At 42.1% G+C, this 17,779-nt stretch overlaps 1 protein-coding gene and 1 pseudogene across 3 annotated transcripts in view; one reads left to right on the plus strand and one right to left on the minus strand.

Moving 5' to 3' along the window:
- Nucleotides 1-17,779, plus strand: part of EGFLAM (EGF like, fibronectin type III and laminin G domains) — a 190,202-nt gene that overhangs the window by 81,274 nt on the left and 91,149 nt on the right. For all 3 annotated transcript variants that reach the window (XM_060091647.1, XM_060091650.1, XM_060091651.1), the window contains one exon: nucleotides 14,355-14,521. In XM_060091647.1, coding sequence (XP_059947630.1) covers nucleotides 14,355-14,521 — 167 coding nt within the window. The remainder of the gene's footprint in view (nucleotides 1-14,354; nucleotides 14,522-17,779) is intronic.
- Nucleotides 12,635-13,810, minus strand: LOC132485763 (protein PRRC2A-like; annotated as a pseudogene).

Below are 17,779 nucleotides of genomic sequence, written 5' to 3' on the forward strand. Positions count from 1 at the left end.
TAAGTCCCCTACATATGAATGAGTTCCGTTCTGAGAGCACGTTTGTAAGTCCAATTTGTTCGTAAGTTCAACAAAGTTATCCTAGGTACCTAACTAACACAATCAGCTATATAGTACTGTACTGTAATAGGTTTATAATACTTTTCACACAAAGAATACATAAAAACAAACACAAGAAATGAATAAAACATTTTTTAATCTTACAGTACAGTACCTTGAAAAGTCCAGTAGTACCAGCTATATCACTGCTGCTTTAACACTTGCTTCCGGACATCCTGGGCTTGAAATAAAGATACTGTACTACCGTCTCTATACAGTACTGTACGGTTAAGTACACAAAAGCACAACCACTTGTAGAGGATGCATGCATGTGACAACGTACGCCAGACACATGAACTAGCTTACATGATTGGACAAGTGAACGCATGTTCGCATCTTTGAAAGTTCCCAACTTGAAGGTTCGTATGTAAGGGACTTACTGTAGCTTTTCTCTAGGTGTAACCTGATTGGTTAAAACTGCTTCAGTGTTTTGTATTGTCAGTTTTTGGAAAGGACAGATTAAAGCTTTCAGTGGCTATTTTTAATATAAAGTCCACCAAGGCTAATTTTGGGTGCATGTGAAAGTTCAAAATATTTCTGTGTGTTTTAGGGACATAGGTCAAGAAATGATCTCAAAATCTCAGCCCAAGACACTAATACTAATAAATATGAAAGAGCAATGCTTCCTTTCTTTTCCCTTTCACACCTTTCTGCCTAAATAATTCCCTGGTCCCTTGCAGATGCCTTCTATAATAAGACTTGCAAAATTCATCTTCACGCAGAGCTGCTTTTAAGCTGATGGCAATGTCTACATATTGGTTTAACTTGAGAATCTCAAGGTCATGCACACCTGGCTGGTACATTGAAATTATTATTTCAAAATAATTTTGAAAATTATTTTACAGATTGATATTTTTGTCAAAAGTCATCTGTCTTTCCATCCCATCATCAGCCTACAAGTAACAAATGAATTTAATTAGTTTCCTCCTAAGAAGTGACCCTGCAAAGTCTGTTACTGACATGAAGATCAAGTCCGGGATTCAGAGCGGAAGCTGAACGGCTTATGGATTCTCCTTGAACAGTTTTAAGGGGTGATGTGATATGACTTATGGTCAAGGGCACAGGCTATGAAAGTTAAAGAAGTGTTTCATTCAGAAGCGAGACTTACAGTCCAATGCTTGGTATCATCTCTCAGGTTTAAGTTTGTCCAAATGTGGAATCAGAAGACACAGCTCTGAGCTGGCCACTAATCCTGGGGACAAATGGCTTGATTCCAGTTTTAAGCTTCCTTACATATGAAATAAGGCTGGACTGCTTGACCTCTAAAATCTGGTGGCTCTGATTTTCTGTCCTCATGACAAAGGTGAGGAAGTATAGGCGGTTTACTACACAGGGCTCTGGACCTAGCTTCCTGGTCCAACCCTTACCTCCACCACTTTTGAACCATAAGATTTTAGTTGCATTATTTAACTTCTCTGTGCCTCAGACAGAAGAATGGGGATAATAATTTACTTACCTCATCGAGCTGTTGTGAGATAAAGTGAATTGATGCACACAAAATGCACAGAAGAGCACCTGTTATACAGTAAGTGCTCAATCAATGCAAGCTGTTCTTATTAAGGCTTTTATGATAGGTCTTTCCTGCTTTCCTTTATAGCCATGTTCTTTCTCCGCTAAAGGTCTTTATGCTTGCTATATCTGCCAGGATATATCTTCTACTTCTTTACCTAGTTAACTCTTGTTCATCCTTCAGTTCCCCTGCTTAAGTACCACTTCCTCCAGGAAGCCTGCCCTGAACCCTGCCCCCCACCTCAGACTAGGTTAGGTACACCTGCAACATTTATGAGCAACACTCAGCACACTTGTAGTTAATTACTTGTTCGAAGTCTGTCCTCCCTGCCAGGACATGAGGGCAACGTCTTGACTGGCTCCCTTCTGTGGAATATGGCACCTACATGAAGTAAACATAGCACGTGTCAAGTAGGTGCTGGAGAACATTTGGATACAGGCAGTGATGTGATTGAATCCAGATAGTGACAACTAGCTGCCACCTTGTGCAAGGCCCTTGACCTCTCTGAGCCTTACTTCCCTTGGCTGTAAAGTAGGGATGATAATAGTGGACACCTCAGTAGGGTTGTGAAGATAAATGATGTCTGTACAGTACTTAGAAGAGTGGCTTATGGAAGAATATATATATATATATTTTTAACTTATTTATTTTTTTTGCAGTAAGTGGGCCTCTCACTGTTGTGGTCTCTCCCGTTGCGGAGTGCAGGCTCAGCGGCCATGGCTCACGGGCCCAGCCGCTCTGCGGCATGTGGGATCCTCCCAGACTGGGGCATAAACCCGTGTCTTCTGCATCGGCAGGTGGACTCTCAACCACTGTGCCACCAGGGAAGCCCTGGAAGAATATTTTTAAGTGTCAGTTCTTTTCCTTACCTTGAGCCCCATGGTAATGGAAGTGTATTGACATACTAGTCACAGGAGATTGAATGAATCCTTTACCGCTGATTTCCAAGGCCACGGCAGAAACCAATATCATTCCTTACTAACTGCAGAAATAAAAGGCAAACAAAATCCAACCTGGATCTGCATGCACGTCCCCTTTCCTTCCCCCCGACCCAAAGTTACTTATTGCTTTTGTTTTCTCATCATAAAAGGGATAGTGGTATGTGGTAAAGCTTCAAATAATACCTAATGTATAAGACTAACTGGAAAGCTGCCATTGCGATTTTATTTCATATTAATGATAACTTGTGTTTCGGAGCCCTTCATACCTGCAAGTGAATTGCCAACTTTTTCCATAGTGTTTTACTAGAACTTATAGCAATAACTGGGCAAATGGCTGCAATATTTAACAGTGATGTAGCCCTGTGTTGGTTTTCCTGCCCCCCAAAATTATAGAGCTTGATATACTTAAAGAATTGTTCTTATACAATTAATCAATTTTGAGGAGAAAGGGAAAAAACAGCAACAAAAATCTCCCTTTCTTTTCAAGAAATTGTCTAGGAAGTTGTGCTGTTTAAGTATAAGCCTTCCTTACAGCCAACAATAGAATTAGAAATAAGCAAGAGTGGGCTTGTTTGGGTGTCAGCTGACATTTCATATTAACAAGTGGTGTTTTGTGAAAAATTCCTTTTTCTTACCTTTAGTTTCCAAATTGAAAATCTCAGAACCACTTTCCAGAGTGGTAGGTAGTCCCAGAAATTCTGGTAGCCATCAAGTTCCTCCATTCAGGATCAAATGGAAGGGCAATTCTGAACATTTTTGCAGAAGTTTGACCTAGAGTTCTACAAATTGATCCCTTAAAGCTTCAATTCTTCCTACCGTGAGCTTTCCTGATGTAATCCCTGGTCAGACTGATGGGAGTTGACACAAATTGAATTCTTGGGTACCAGTGTTGGGAGCCATTTGTAAACTGTAAATGAAAGTGTGCTCTGCAGTTGCCCCATCAGGGACAAATTGCCAGCTGAGTTTATCATTACCTCATTTTATCCATCTGTTTGTCATTTGGTTGGGTGGAATCAATTCATAAATAAAGAAATATGGCTGAAAGCTGCAGGTCAAATAATACATCTTTCTTTTTTTTTTTTTTTTTCTTAACTGTGATTACTTAGTGGTTTTGGACTTCCCTCTGCAATTTATTTTAGTGTAGAGCAAATCCTGCATAAAACCAAGTCTGTAAAATTGAGAGAGACTTGGAGGCCTTTCCGAGCAGGAGGTTTTCTTTCACTCCTGTCGTATTTACCCTGGATAACTATGGGATCTTAAAGCAGGCTGCTTAACCTGTAGTCTGTGGATCCCCAAGGGGCTCATGGATGGAAGTCAAGGGGTCCCTGAACTTTGGTTGGACAAAAATTACGCTCTTAGTTTTACCGACTGAAATGTAATGTTTTCTTCAAATATGAATGTAATCAACAAGCTGCAGTGGCATTAGCAATTCCTGTGACTTTGTCACCATTAGAATCACAGATATGTTCTTATCCCATTACAATTGTTGCACATATCACTCACATATTTATGGTTATCACTACTATGAAATTATTAAATCTATTGCTAAGTATTGTTATTTAATGTGTTAATGAAGATGTATATTAATATATCATAATTTTTTATTGTTGTGGTAATTGCTTCTAGTATAACTGGTTTCCTTTGTGATCCTATGCATTTAAAAATATTATTCCAAGAAGGGATTCACAGATTTCCGCAGACTGTCAAAGTAGCACAAACAAGGTTAAAGACTGTTGTCTTAAACTTTTTTTTTTTTTTTTGGGGGGCTGCATTGGGTCTTCGTTGCTGTGCGCAGGCTTTCTTTAGTTGTGGCGAGCAGGGGCTACTCTTCATTGTGGTGCGCAGGCTTCTCATTGTGGTGGCTTCTCTTGTTGCGGAGCACTGGCTCTAGGCGTGTGGGCTTTAGTAGTTGTGGCATGCGGGCTCAGTAGTTGTGGTGCACTGGCTTAGTTGCTCTGCAGCATGTGGGATCTTCCTGGACCAGAGCTCGAACCCTTGTCCCCTGCATTGGCAGGTGGATTCTTAACCACTGTGCCACCAGGGAAGTCCAAGACTGTTGTTAGACCAGGGGTTGGCAAATTTTTCTGCAGGGTCAGGTAGTAAATATTTTGTGCTTTGCCAGCTATGTGGTCTTTTTCTAAACTATTGAGCTCTGCCACTGTAGCAGGAAAGCAGCCTAGACAATACCTAAACAAACAGTTGCGGTTTCATTTCAATAAAAGTTTATTTACAAAAACTGGCAGGCAGCTGAAGTTTGCTACCTGCTGGTTTAGGGCATTGTGTTATTGCTAATGTCTAAGTTTGAAGATATTTTAATTCAGCTCAATTCACCCTTTACTGGATACTTACTATGTGCATACATTCATCCAAACATGTATGTATTGAGTATCTTCCATGTGCAAAGCATGTGCAAGAGATTTCGGGGTGAATCAGCTATTGCCTCTCCTTGGACAGTCCAGTGGGGAAGGCAGGTGAGCAGAGTCCAGAGCTGTGAATGTTGTGGGCAGGGGTGGGGGCCAGGGGCCTAGAGGAACACAACCTTGACATCTAACCCAGTTTTGAAGGAATCTGGGAAGGCTTCTTACAGGAACTAAGGAGGACATATCAGCAATAACCAGGCACAAGGGGAGGGAGGAAGCCATGTGAAAAGGCTCAGGCCAGAAGAAGCTACTCAAGCAGTGGCTTGGAGGCAAAAAGAAAATGTTCTTGGACTTGCTCAGAAGCCTGGAGCTCTGTGTAGTGAGAGATAAGGCTGGGTAGGTAAGCAAGGTTTGGAGCAGGAAAGTCTTTATAAGGATCTCCTTTTGTCCTGACAGGAATAGGGAGCTATGGGAAGGGTTAAGCAGAAAAGGAATTGGTAGTATTTGCATTTTGAAAGATCATGCAGACATTCCAAGGAGCACGGAAATGAATAAAACAATCAGCATGTTAATGCACTCACAGCCTAGTAGGGAAGACAGAAATGTAAAATTCCATTAGAAGGTGGAATATTCAGTGTAATGGTAGAATCAGATTTAAGCGGTAGGAGAATCCAGAGAAGAATCTTTTCAATTCTGTGTCTGAAATGATGCTTAGAAGGAATAACATGAAGGAAAATATTGAAGGAAGGAGCCTCCAAATAGCCCAAGGTCCTCCAGAAAACATTAAACCATGGAATGCTAGGTCCCATACTGAGGGAGGGAGGACACACATGGTCCCGTCCATCTCAGACCTACAGAGTGATCTCCACTGTCAAGGCCATTCTGGATGTTCTGTGGATCCCCTAGAGGGCTATTTTCTTCTCCAAAGAGTTCCTCTCTCAGAAGTATTTTCTTAGCTGGATTTAACCATTCCTAGCCCAGTTTCCTAGTTAATGTCTCTAACATGCTTGAATATCACTCCCCACCTCAGCTTGAACTTTCTAGAGAAGGGGTTCTCAACCCCGTGGGCTCATTAGAAGGTAAAGAAATCAGCTGAGGGGGTCCTGACCAACAGGTTTTCAAAAGTAAAATGAAACAGAAAAAAAAATATCAGAAGGCATCACACGTAATAAAAATAAGAATTATTTTGTGAAACTTGTGTTTCAGCTGTGTGTGCATATTTGTGGTGTGTACCGGGTCACAATGTTCAATGTATGTCTTATTGTGGATCATTCACAAATGTTGAAACACAGTGCTCTAGAGAGTGATGTATCTAGAGCATACTTGGAGTTTAACAGGCTGCATTTCCACTTTATGAACATTTATCTGTAAGTCATAAATTTGTCTTCATGGCTGAAAAAATCTGTTTTCTTTATTCTCGGAGTTTTAGAGTTGGAAGCACCATCTAAGTTATTCTAGAAGAAAAACTTCTTGTCCAGTGTTTTTCAAATTATGGGTCACAACACTTCAGTGGGTGGTGAAATCAATTTAGTGGGTTCTTCTCAGAATTTTTAAAAAAAGAAGAAAAGAAAGGAAAAGAAGAGGAAATAGCAAAGTGAATAACATAGTAAGGATAAGTATTTTTTCTTGAAACTTTTCTTTCAGTTTTGTACTCACATGTGAGTCATATACATATAGTATACATATATGGATAGGTATATTGGGTTGCTATACAAAAATATATTTCCTACTGTGAGTTGAGGTCAGAGACATTGAATGAAGTCCAACCTCTTACTGTGTTCAGGAAGTAGCTGGTTACATTTCTGATGGATGGCCACCCAACCTCTTCTTCAAGACAGCTGCTGATGCAGAGCTCAGCCCTTTCATGCAGTTGACTTTGTTGTCAACCATTCCTAATTGCCATCAAAGGGTCTTCTTTATAACGCACTGCCATTGGCTTCCCTGTAAGGAGCCATTGGGCCTCCTAGTCCAATATGGAAAACACAGAAGGCATCTTCACCATCTTCATTTGACTGTCTATCTCTTATCTAACGACACTGGCATATGTTCACTATATCCTCTCTACCCCAAGCCAATCAATACCAGCCCTTTGAACTCTGCCTCAAGTGGAGATGGGTCTAGAGCACTTCTGCCAAGTGATCAACCTAGAAAACCACTTTTTCCTAGGATATGGACACTAGGCCTTTTCAACAGCAGGTAGTCCAGAGAATTCATATTGAGTTTGTGATCAATGCCCCCTGCCTTCCCCATAGATCTTTGCCACACCAGGTTTTCTCTGCCTTATTTCTAGGCCATTGGCTTTTTCAAAAAACCTGATATAAGATTTTACATTTATCATTTGAGTTGGCTTTGCCCTTGTGTTTCTGCACACGGAGGTCATTTTGACGTTTTATTCTGTCATGAATGTCTTGTGAGGTCACGTCCCAAGCAACTATTTGCATTTCCTAAAGTTCTTCTTTTTCAGATAGTTTGTTAGTGTATATAAATGGAACTGATTTTTGCTTTGTTTTGTTTTTTGTATCTTGCAACTTTATTGAATTTGTTCATTAGTTCTAACAGTTTTGGGGTGGAATGTTTAAGGTTTTCTATATATGATACCATGTCATCTGCAAACAGAGACAATTTAACTTCCTCCTTTCCAATTTGGATGGCTTTTATTTCCTTTTCTTGTGTAATTGCCCTGGCTAGGACTTCTAGTAGTAGGTTTCTTAGAAGTGGTCAGAGTGGGCACATTTGTTTACCCTTGTTCCTGATCTTAGAAGAAAAATTTTCAGCTTTTCACTGTTGAGTATGATGTTAGCTGTGGGCTCATCATATATGGTCTTTATTATGTTGAGGTAAATTACTTCTATACCTAATTTGTTGAGAGTTTTTATTGTGAAGGGATGTGGAATTTTGTCAAATGCTTTTTCTGCATTTATTGAGATGGTCCTCTGGTTTTTTTCTTTCATTTTGTTAATGTGGTGTATCAGATTTATCGATTTGACTATGTTGCCTCCCAGGGATAAATTCCACTTGATCCTGTAAAATCATTTTAATGTGCAGTTGAATTTTGTTTGCTAGTATTTTTTATATTTCTGTGAAAAATGCCATTGGAATTTTAATAGGGATTGCATTGAATATGTAGATTGATTTGGATAATATGGACATTTTAACCACACCTTGAAGGTATCACCTACAATTTCTACTTATAGTTTTTTCAAGTTAAAATTTTAAATTCACTTGCAAAGTTATCTGACTACAAAATCATTCTAGAATTTTATAATCTTCTTTTCACTCTTTTACAGTTGCCTTGCTTTCACTTACTTCAAAGGAAATTATGTTTTAATGGTTCAGCTTTACCAAGTCTTTCAAAACCATTAAACATAGCTATCACTTATATTTTTTACTCATATTCACTAGTTTATATAATATGGCATTAAATAACATAATTACAATAACAAACATGAAAGTCATAAATAAATTTAGAAATAAACACAATGGACTCTTGATAAGCCAACACCTGAATTAGTGGGAACTAATGAGGATCATTGGTTAATCTAACAAACTGGTAGAGGCTGACAAGGAAAGCTTTGACTCTGTGTGATATGCAGAGGTGCCGTATATTCATTTACCTACTTACTTATGGCTAATGTTTTTATATATTATACCAATCTTTTATATAGGTTTATTGATCATTCATGTTAGGAACCCATATTATTTATTCTCTTTGGATATTCCACACTATATTTTACATGTAGTTGGTGCTTAATTTATCCACATTCATACATAGAGCTAATGCTGCACTCATCTCTTCTCCACCCAGAGATGCCCTATTCCTTTTCAGTTATCACAACTCAAATATATTTGAAATCTAACTTAAATTCTTCTTGGTCTCATATACGTTCCCCAGGATGCCAGTTCACATTGACCTGTTCAAATATGGCTCTTGAAATATGCAACTTTGCACTGGCTTCCTAATGGTCCTTAGATGTATTATCTACCAATTAAATTATAAATTCCCTGAGAATGGAATTGTGTTTATAGTTCCTTAGAGCCTCCCAGAATATAACTTCTGTGATGGATGCATGGTTGATAAACATTAATCACTTGCCAACTGAATAGCCCAAGGCAGTCACCTACTGAGTTTGATGGTACCAAGAAAAATGATTGTCCACTAAGGGTGAACTTGGCAATAGTTGAGGTGGTCAAAATGCCACAAGAAAGGGAAGAAAACAGAAAATATACCACCCTGTGGTATTATGACTTTGGATAAATTATTTTCCTTCAGTGTCCACGTGGGTAGAATGAGAGAATGGACTAGACAGTGACTCTAAAAGTTTTGGGATCACGATTATCTTTGAGAATCTGATAAGAAGCTGAGGACACTTTTCTTAGGAAAATGAAATGAAGTTCACACATAGAATCTTGCATGTAATTTCTGAGAGCCCTCAGACACTTGGACCAAACAATCTCTAAGATTCCTGATAACCAGGTTGGATGCTAATATTGCCAGTGGTAATGCTTCCTCCCACCAAAACGAACCAGTGGGTGTTTTGATTACTTGAATCAGCTAACTGGGTTTTGAATAGTCACTGCTGACCGTATTGTATCTGTCCCACCTGAACTCCCCCGCCCAACCACCTTCCAAAGGTGTCCTACAGAACTCCTGAGATACAGGATGCACAACCAAACCCTATCCCGCTATTTGGAAAAGTTTTTAAGAGCCTGCCCTACTGGTGGCTGCCCATCTTTACCTGGGATGGCTGCACTTTCTTAGGCTGCTTCTTCCCCTCTAGGCTTTTCCTGGTTGGGGAAATTGGGAGGCTAGTGTTGCTATGGTGATTTGACTGGCAACTTTGTAGTTAGGATGATTTTCTTTAGTGAAAAAAGATAAAGTTATTGTTTGAGGATGAACTAAGACAATACTTTTGCCTGATTATCTCTCTCTCAACCTTGCCTTTGCACTTTTGTACCTCAAGAGACTCTAAAAACATTTAAATGCAAAACCCATGACAAAATCAGAGGCAAAATATTAAAGGTTTTGGACTGGTATTCAATCTACATGAGCTTTCCTCTCTCACTGTATGTAATGAAATTAAATGTTAATGATGTCAATCTCTTATTCGCTGAAAATGTAGCTTTCGTTCTTGCATTAAATGAGCAAATAGAAAATAATCTCTTTTTTGTGGGGGATGGGAAGCTGTGATTTTTTACATGAAAATTGTTGCAGATATTTGCAGGTAGCCCTGGGTAGACAGTGGCACACTCTGAGAGCAGTGACAGGTCCTTTCCTCTATAAATGCCACAAGGGAAACTTAGCAAAGGATAACAGGAGAGTTTTATCTAAAGATCATATCTTTCCTGACGTTACTGTTAGGCATCCCTGTGGCTTTCCTCTGTGAAGTGATTTTGTTCTAATTTGAGTTTGTAAATGTGTTTCCTTCCACTCACTGAGGTTTTCTCTTTGATGACAAAGTTAGTTTACGTGAGAAATCCATCTTTAGGGAAAGGATACCGAGAAAGAGAAATGAGCCCTACATCCTAGAGTGGACATGCTTGTGACCTCTGCTCCTCCAAACACTTGAATTCTTGTGAGATATGTGCCCCATAAACTTTTCTTCAGCACGGTGAGCCCAAGGAAGCACCTTTTGCTGGGCTTAAGGACTCCATCTGGCTTTCAACAATTCTTGCTAATGAAAAACTAGGAGAGCACATATTAGAGAAATCCTTGTACCATCCAGGCATCTCCTTTTAGCAAAATGAGTCTTTACCTCCTTGCCTATTAAGTTGTTCATAAAGGGCAAACATCAATATTTTTTGCTTCCTGCCTTCCTCTAAATATCTGTGAGAAGAGGGGTTTAACAATAGAAGAGCTGAGAGGTTGGTCGGGGAGCAAAGTAAAAGATGGAGAATCCCCCAATCCCTATCACCCCAATTTTTCATTCAGCATCAAGGATCTTCTTAATCTAATCTTCCCCCATCAACCCAATTTGGCCTCACCATTTATCAGCTGTGTGACCTCAGGCAAGTTACTTACCTATTCTGTGCCTTAATTTCCTCTTCAAAGAAATGGGGGGCTGTTTAATATTAGTATTTACTGTATAGAGTAATTGTGAGAAGTAAATGAGTTAAACTATTAAAAAAATGCTTGATATGCATTGAAGAACATGATAAATGATAGCTATTATTAGTTATTAACAAAACCTCTCCACTCCAGTTAGGCCATTTGCACTCTCCCCCAGCCATGCACAAACATTCCCAAATTTCATTTTGTAGTTCTTATTACCTGGAAAGCTCTCCTTTCTCCCTCCAACTAGGAAGTCCATATAGAATAGCACTGGCCAATAGTAAATGCAAACCTATATGAAATTTTAAGTTTTTTGATAGGGGCATTTAAAGGGTAGTAAGAAACAAGTGAAATTAATTTCAATAATATGTATTTTTAACTCACTGAATCCAAAATATCATCATTTCAACATGTAATCAATATAAATATTAATGAGATATTTTACACTTAAAAAAAATCCATTGTACATTTTACACTCACAGCACATCCCAATTCAGACAAGCCACATTTCAAGTACTGACTAGCCACGTGCACTAGTGCTACTGCATTGAAGCTCATGGGTATAGAGTGAGCAGGTGGCCAAGGGTTGCCTGCCAGCTCTGTGAGGTGGGTACATCCCTTACATAATGGCTAATCCATGCTGAGCATTTACAGTGTGATGCTGTTACCGCACCAAACTTGGGTCTGCTTGCCCGAGCGCAGTAAAGCCGATCTACTGACACCAGGTTGTGGTGAAGGAAAGTGCAGCATTTATTGCGAGGCACCAAGCAAGGAGTCCAGGTAGCTAGCACTTAAAAGACCCGAACTCCCCGAAGGCTTTCAGGGAAAGGATTTTAAAGGCATAAGGGAAGGGGGTTGTGGGGTGTGTGATCAACTCATGGACACTCCTCTGATTGGCTGGCGGTGAGATAATTGTGAGTCAATATCATCAACCTTCTGGTTTCAGCCAGTCTGGGCTGTACGTACCTGTGAGCAGCAGACAGTTAACTTCTTCCACATGGTGGGTGTTTCAGTTTCTGCAAAACATCTCAAAAGATGTGGCTCAGAATATTATCTATAGCCCTTGAGGAGGAACTAAAGGACTTTGACTTTGTTGAATGGCTAAACTATTATTATTTTAACTTGTTTGACGTTTTTTTCTCCTTTCTCACTTTTCTGATTAAATTTATTCTTTGACTAAAGTTTTTCTACAGGCAAAAGGGAGGCTGAGGACATTGGGAAGAGGGGGCTCCTGTTCTGGGAGGGCCCCATAGGGCCCTGCTCAGTTACATTGCCAGGCACTGTGCTGGGATACAGAGCTCATTTCTCCTTTATGACGGCCCTCTTAAGTAGGTACTTTTATCACCCCATTTTACGGATGAGGAACTAGAGACTTAAAGAGGTGAAATAGCAGCTAGTGATCAATAGAGGCAGGATTTGAACAGCTCAGCCCAACTCCAGAGTTTGTTCTCTTACCCCCTGTATGCTGTCCCCCAGATGGAAGCTGGACTTTTTTTTTTTTTAATCCTTTTATAATTCTTTTTTAACAAATGGCTCCAGGGATAGGGGACCAGGGGAGGGGGGAGGAGGGGAAGCAAGGCCCCAGCCCCGCAACCCTTCCCCACCCACCCCTTTCCCCCTTATATATTTATAATCTATATACAAGCCCCAGGAGGTGGGGGCAAAGGGTGCTCCCTCAGTGGGGTGGGGGCAATCCAGGCTCCTTGTCCCATGGGGACCCAGGCTCCTGTGCCCTTCAGGACAGTGCTTCTTGAGAAGGTGGCCCTGTCCGCTCCCAGTGCTTCAGCGTCTAGCTTAGGGCATCCGGTGGGGAGGCCTGCTGGTAGAGGTCGATGCTCTGGCTGTGGAAGACTCCACTGTAGGTGGAAGGTGAGACCTTGAGATGGGAATTGAGGCCAGAGAAAGACCTTCCAGCTGGAGGAGTACGTGATGACCCAGGTCCCCCAAGGTTGCTGTTCAGATTTCGATAATCCTGGAATGGCTTTAGTTCTACTGGGTGCAGCTCTGCTTGCCCCAAGCTAGGGCCGAAGGGCCTGGCAGGTGAAGGCAGCACCCATGTAGCAGGAGCAGGCAGGGGCCACACAGCCAGGCTGGAGGGCCGCAGAGCAGGGCCCACAGGTAACAGAGAAAGGGGGGGTCAGGCAGGAGGCAGCGCTGGTGGCAGGGAGCCGCAGTTCACCACAGGCAGCTGTGAGTCCACCGTGGGTGGAAGCTTCTTCTGGGCAGGGGCCCCGGAGGGAAGGAAGCCACTTTGGCTGCCAGGTTGCAGAGGAGGAGAATAAAGATCTGAAGGGGATGGCAGATCCTGTCGCACCTGAAGCAAGGGTAGGTCTGGCAAAGGGCTGGAGCAGAAAGCTGGAGGGTGGAGGAAGGAAGGTGGAGGGTAGAGAACTCCTCCAGCTGGTGACTTCCCCAGCTCTGTTGCTTGCAGTGTGGAGAAACCCAGAAACTGGCCCTTGACAGCTACCCCAGAGAGCAGTGCCGAGGGTCAGGCAGGGCCTGGGAGGAGGTACGGGGCTGTGATCTGCAAGGGTGCAATGAGGGTGTCCCAATGGTGGAAACCTCCGTCTTTGGGATATAGCTGAGAGGCTGTGGCTCCCCCTGAAACCTGAGAACTGGGAGGCCCAGGGCTTCCATAGAAGACCTCAGGGTACAAGCATTGGCCTGATGAACTGGTCTCTGGGCCACAGTGCCCGGAACCCAGGTGCTTGGATTGTGGATCCGCTGAGGCAGAAGCACTGGGGAACAGCTCCCAGTCTCGGGCGATGCGAATGGCCTCAGTGACTGATACCGTTAGCTCCTCCTCTGCTTTTCAACCGTCTCCCACCACTAGGCACAAGTCCGAGTCCATGCAAACATTCGGCAAGTTGGCACACTTGTAGTTTTGTGAAGAGTAAGAATGGCCGTGCTACAGAATCTTCTTGGGTTTTCCCATGGCAGTTCACTCAATTAGTCACCCTAGAACATTTATATTTGTTTATTTTGTGAACAGATTGTGAATAGATGGAATCTGTGCTCTCCTGACCCCTGGGAATGGGAACTATCAGGGGAAGGCTTGTTTACGAAACATCTGGAAGGCAGAGTCCTTGAAACCAAATTCCTATGTGGGGATCTTTTTACCACAGTCAAGGCCATGCAAGGAAAAGTGGGTGATCTTTAAACAGTGCTTAAAACTGGCCCTAAAAAGGATCTACTTTCTTTTATTGGCAAGAGCTTAAAAATCATGACCTGGGATTTCAAATCCAGATCACTTTTAGGTGGGAAATGTTCATTCATTTTGATGTCTTGCTTCCAGAACTCAAACGCTGTTAGTTGACATAGCCAGCAAACTTTCCTTCCCTCTGCTGTAACTGAACTACTGCTTCTCATTCTGTTTTGTTTTTTAATCAACAAAGGCCAGATTTTGACAAGAGTTGGACCTTAATCCAAGAGCAGCTCCAGATGGATTCCATGGTCATCAAGGGCCTCGATCCGGACACCAGCTACCAGTTTGCCGTGAGGGCCGTGAACCCCCACGGTCTCAGCCCCCGTAGTCAGCCCAGTGACACCATCCGAACCGCCCGTGAGTACTGCGGTCCTTCTGAAGGACAGACAGACGTAGCTGCATTGCTGGGATTGACTCCTGAGGACCCACTTGACGGAGGTTGCTTAGCACCCCACAAAAGGGCAGTCTGGAAGGGGGTGTCCTCAGCCTTTCCTGCTGTGGTTTTCCCAGGTCTTTGGAAGTTAGAGGCTCTCCACAGGGCCAGGCTGCTTCCTTGTATGGGAGGTCAGCAGAAGGTTTATTTCTGCATTATCCTTAGGGAGTTTGAGGTCAGTTTTCTTTCATGGGTACAAAACAGATCACATACCAAGATGATATGCAGCCCCTGCCCCTTTCCATCTTTTGGAAAAAATGGGTTCAGCTTAGAATCATAGGAGAAAAAATGTTGCTCCCAGACCCTTCAGGGTTATTCTTCACTGGCAAATCAAGGACGCTCAAGTAACATCAGCCCCTCGGAAGGATGGTGAAGGAGAATCCAAGTTGCTAGCATGCCGATGTATAGCTGGGGGCCTGTAGCATAGGCTCTGTCATAGTGCCTCTCTGGGGGCCTTGGGGAAGCTTGGGCCAGTTCATCAAACCATCTGGAATTTTGTGAAAAGTCAGATTCAGATTGTGGTCTGGGGTTTAAGAGGCTCCCACACGATTCAAGAACTATATTTCGATTGCTTAGTCCACCTTGCCAATCTGGCTTAGAAACCTCTGTCTTTTGGAAGTGGGAGGTACATGTACACAAACCTAGAACCCTGTGTCGTGGGGAGATCTCAGAACTGAACTGTTGGCAACTTCTTTTGTTTGAAAACTGTAATCTTTTCAATTTTGCCAGTAAATTCCTCCAGGTTCTTGTGTCTGAAGAGCCCCACTACCATCCCTGGGTCTCTTCAGCCAGGAAAGGAGCTCTCAGAAAAGAAGCCTACGTAGCACCGCCAGAGGCTTGCCTTGGCCAGCACAGAGCCCTGCGTTCATTGGTTAGCTGATCTTTCTAAACTCCTCCCCTCTGCTTCACAGCAGCCCTACAGCTGACTTCCGTGCCCACCTGCTGTTTCCAGGGGTGGAGATTCACCAAGTTCCCTAAGTCCTAGGAACTTTGGCTCTTCTAAAACCAGCCCTTACCCTAACCTTGAATGTTAGGACTCCATCCTTCAAATTGAATTGTTGCGGAATATGGGGATGTAGTGAGTCCACACCCTACATACATACACACACACACACACACACACACACACACACACACCTACATACACAGTAACTACCATCACCCAACAATTGTTTCACTGCTTTTTAGAATTTAGAAGCTAAAACTCCCCATTCATGCGGCAAGGGATGAAGCTCCTTCTTTCTAGAAGAAATGTTGACAATTTTATTTCAAATCAAAGGAGGGCCACCTTCCACTCTTGCTGGATGAGATCTACTCTGTAATCTTTGGTTAAGCTTTGTGATGCATGGCCAAAAGATGGGGCAACAGTAGCTGAGGCAGGCCTCAGGATCTGACTGTGTTTTGAAACACGTAGTTTGTCTCTCTGTATTATAAACCCAGCAGGCACTGTGTGCTGTGTGCCTACCCACCCTTCCCCAACGCTGAACTCGTCCGCTCCCATTTTGTGAGCTGCCCCAGGTTCACTTCTTTCCTTCTATCCCCTAGTATCTCCTTCTCCACAGAGGCAAGAAAGTGCAAAAAGGATGAGCTCTAACACCTCAGCTGGCCCTGGACGTGGATGTGGAGACTGGAGTCAGGGGAGGGGGCGTGGAGGGGCATCTCTTGAACTTTTTCTTTTTAAACTGAAACACTAGTCTGGTCTTGGAGTTTCTGATAATTATTTCCCCTTTGGTAGATGCCAGCTCTGTGAATTAAGTGGGATAAGGTATGTGAAAGTGCTTTACAGATATGTAACATTTTGTTACAATTGGTCTCCTTTGTGAAGTAAACTTTATCCTTTCAAAGTAATTGTGTGCAAGAGATGTGGCTGATTCAGTGAAAGCTCTCAATTATGAAATATTCTTAAATAAGTCAAATTTAACTGTTTATGTATATACGGTTACTCAAATCAGGATAACAGAAATAGAATTTATTAGATAGCCTGTTTCATGAATATATAAGAATGCGCTGTCATTGGTATTTCAATTGTGATTTTTTTGGTCATGACCATTTCTAATGTTTTAGAAAAACCTGTATTCTGGCAAATTCATACTTCTTATTCTGCTGTTTGTCTAGACTATTATTTTACCTCCAAAACCCACTTTTCCATATATAAAAATGCCTAATTACCAAATAGCCCTTATTGGAATTATAATAAATTCTGAATATCAGAGCTACCATTGGGAAAGTCTCCTATGAGCCAGCAGCATCTCGAGCACTTACCTGGGCAGCCCCATATTAATCCTTACAAAAACCCTGTGCCACAGGAATAGTATCCCTTTTTAATAGTATCCTTTTTTAAAAAAAATAGATTTTAAAAAATTGAGTCTTTGAAAGATTACGTATTTTCCCAAGAATAATAATTGTAAAGGCAGGATTTGAACTTGGGTTTGGCTGACTGCTAAACCACTTCCCTGAGGGAGATTCAAATTAAAGAATGTTCTTCTTCTTCTAGTGCAAAATGGCATGAGAAAGGTAAGGTCAGCAGTTAAATAAAGTACAGGGGACAGTCCTTGTAGAATCTATGGACTAAGGAAGTTCTGACAGCACAAAACAAGAATTTTAAGAATTTTTTTTCTTTTAAAACCTGTAAGGCGTATTGCACATACCAAAAAGTGAGTAAAACATACATACAGGTCTGAAATGCTACCAGCAAGCATCAGTATAGCCCTGGTAGTTTACAGCTGGCAGCCCTTGTGATTGGTTAGACCCAAGCCAAGAAGTTGTTAAATATTTTGAACACCTCCTGAAGGAATTTGTGAGATGAGTATTTCTACATGCTGGGCTTCCCCTTTCTCATAATTCCTACTCCTCCCCACCTCGGGTCCTTCCTTCATGGATGTTTTGCGGGTTGATGCTCCCCGAACCGTGAACCTCAGGACAGATGTCAAGTGCACTACCAAGGTGCAGCGGGCTCGATAGGAACCCTTGGATCACACCCCAGACACTGCCACTCGCTGAGCTCCTCTGTCACCTGTTTTAGGCTTGCATCCACCTCCTTTCATAAAAATATAACACAGCACCTCTAGTTACTCACAAAGCATTGACTTCCCCTGGACCTATTAGGGCCCGACCCTGTTAGCAGACCTCGGGTGCTCTGTGTCTGTAGTTACTGAAAGCCAGAGCCCAGCGTTTTCCTTAAT

Source organism: Mesoplodon densirostris, chromosome 3, assembly GCF_025265405.1.
Source record: "Mesoplodon densirostris isolate mMesDen1 chromosome 3, mMesDen1 primary haplotype, whole genome shotgun sequence".
Classification (NCBI taxonomy): domain Eukaryota; kingdom Metazoa; phylum Chordata; class Mammalia; order Artiodactyla; family Ziphiidae; genus Mesoplodon; species Mesoplodon densirostris.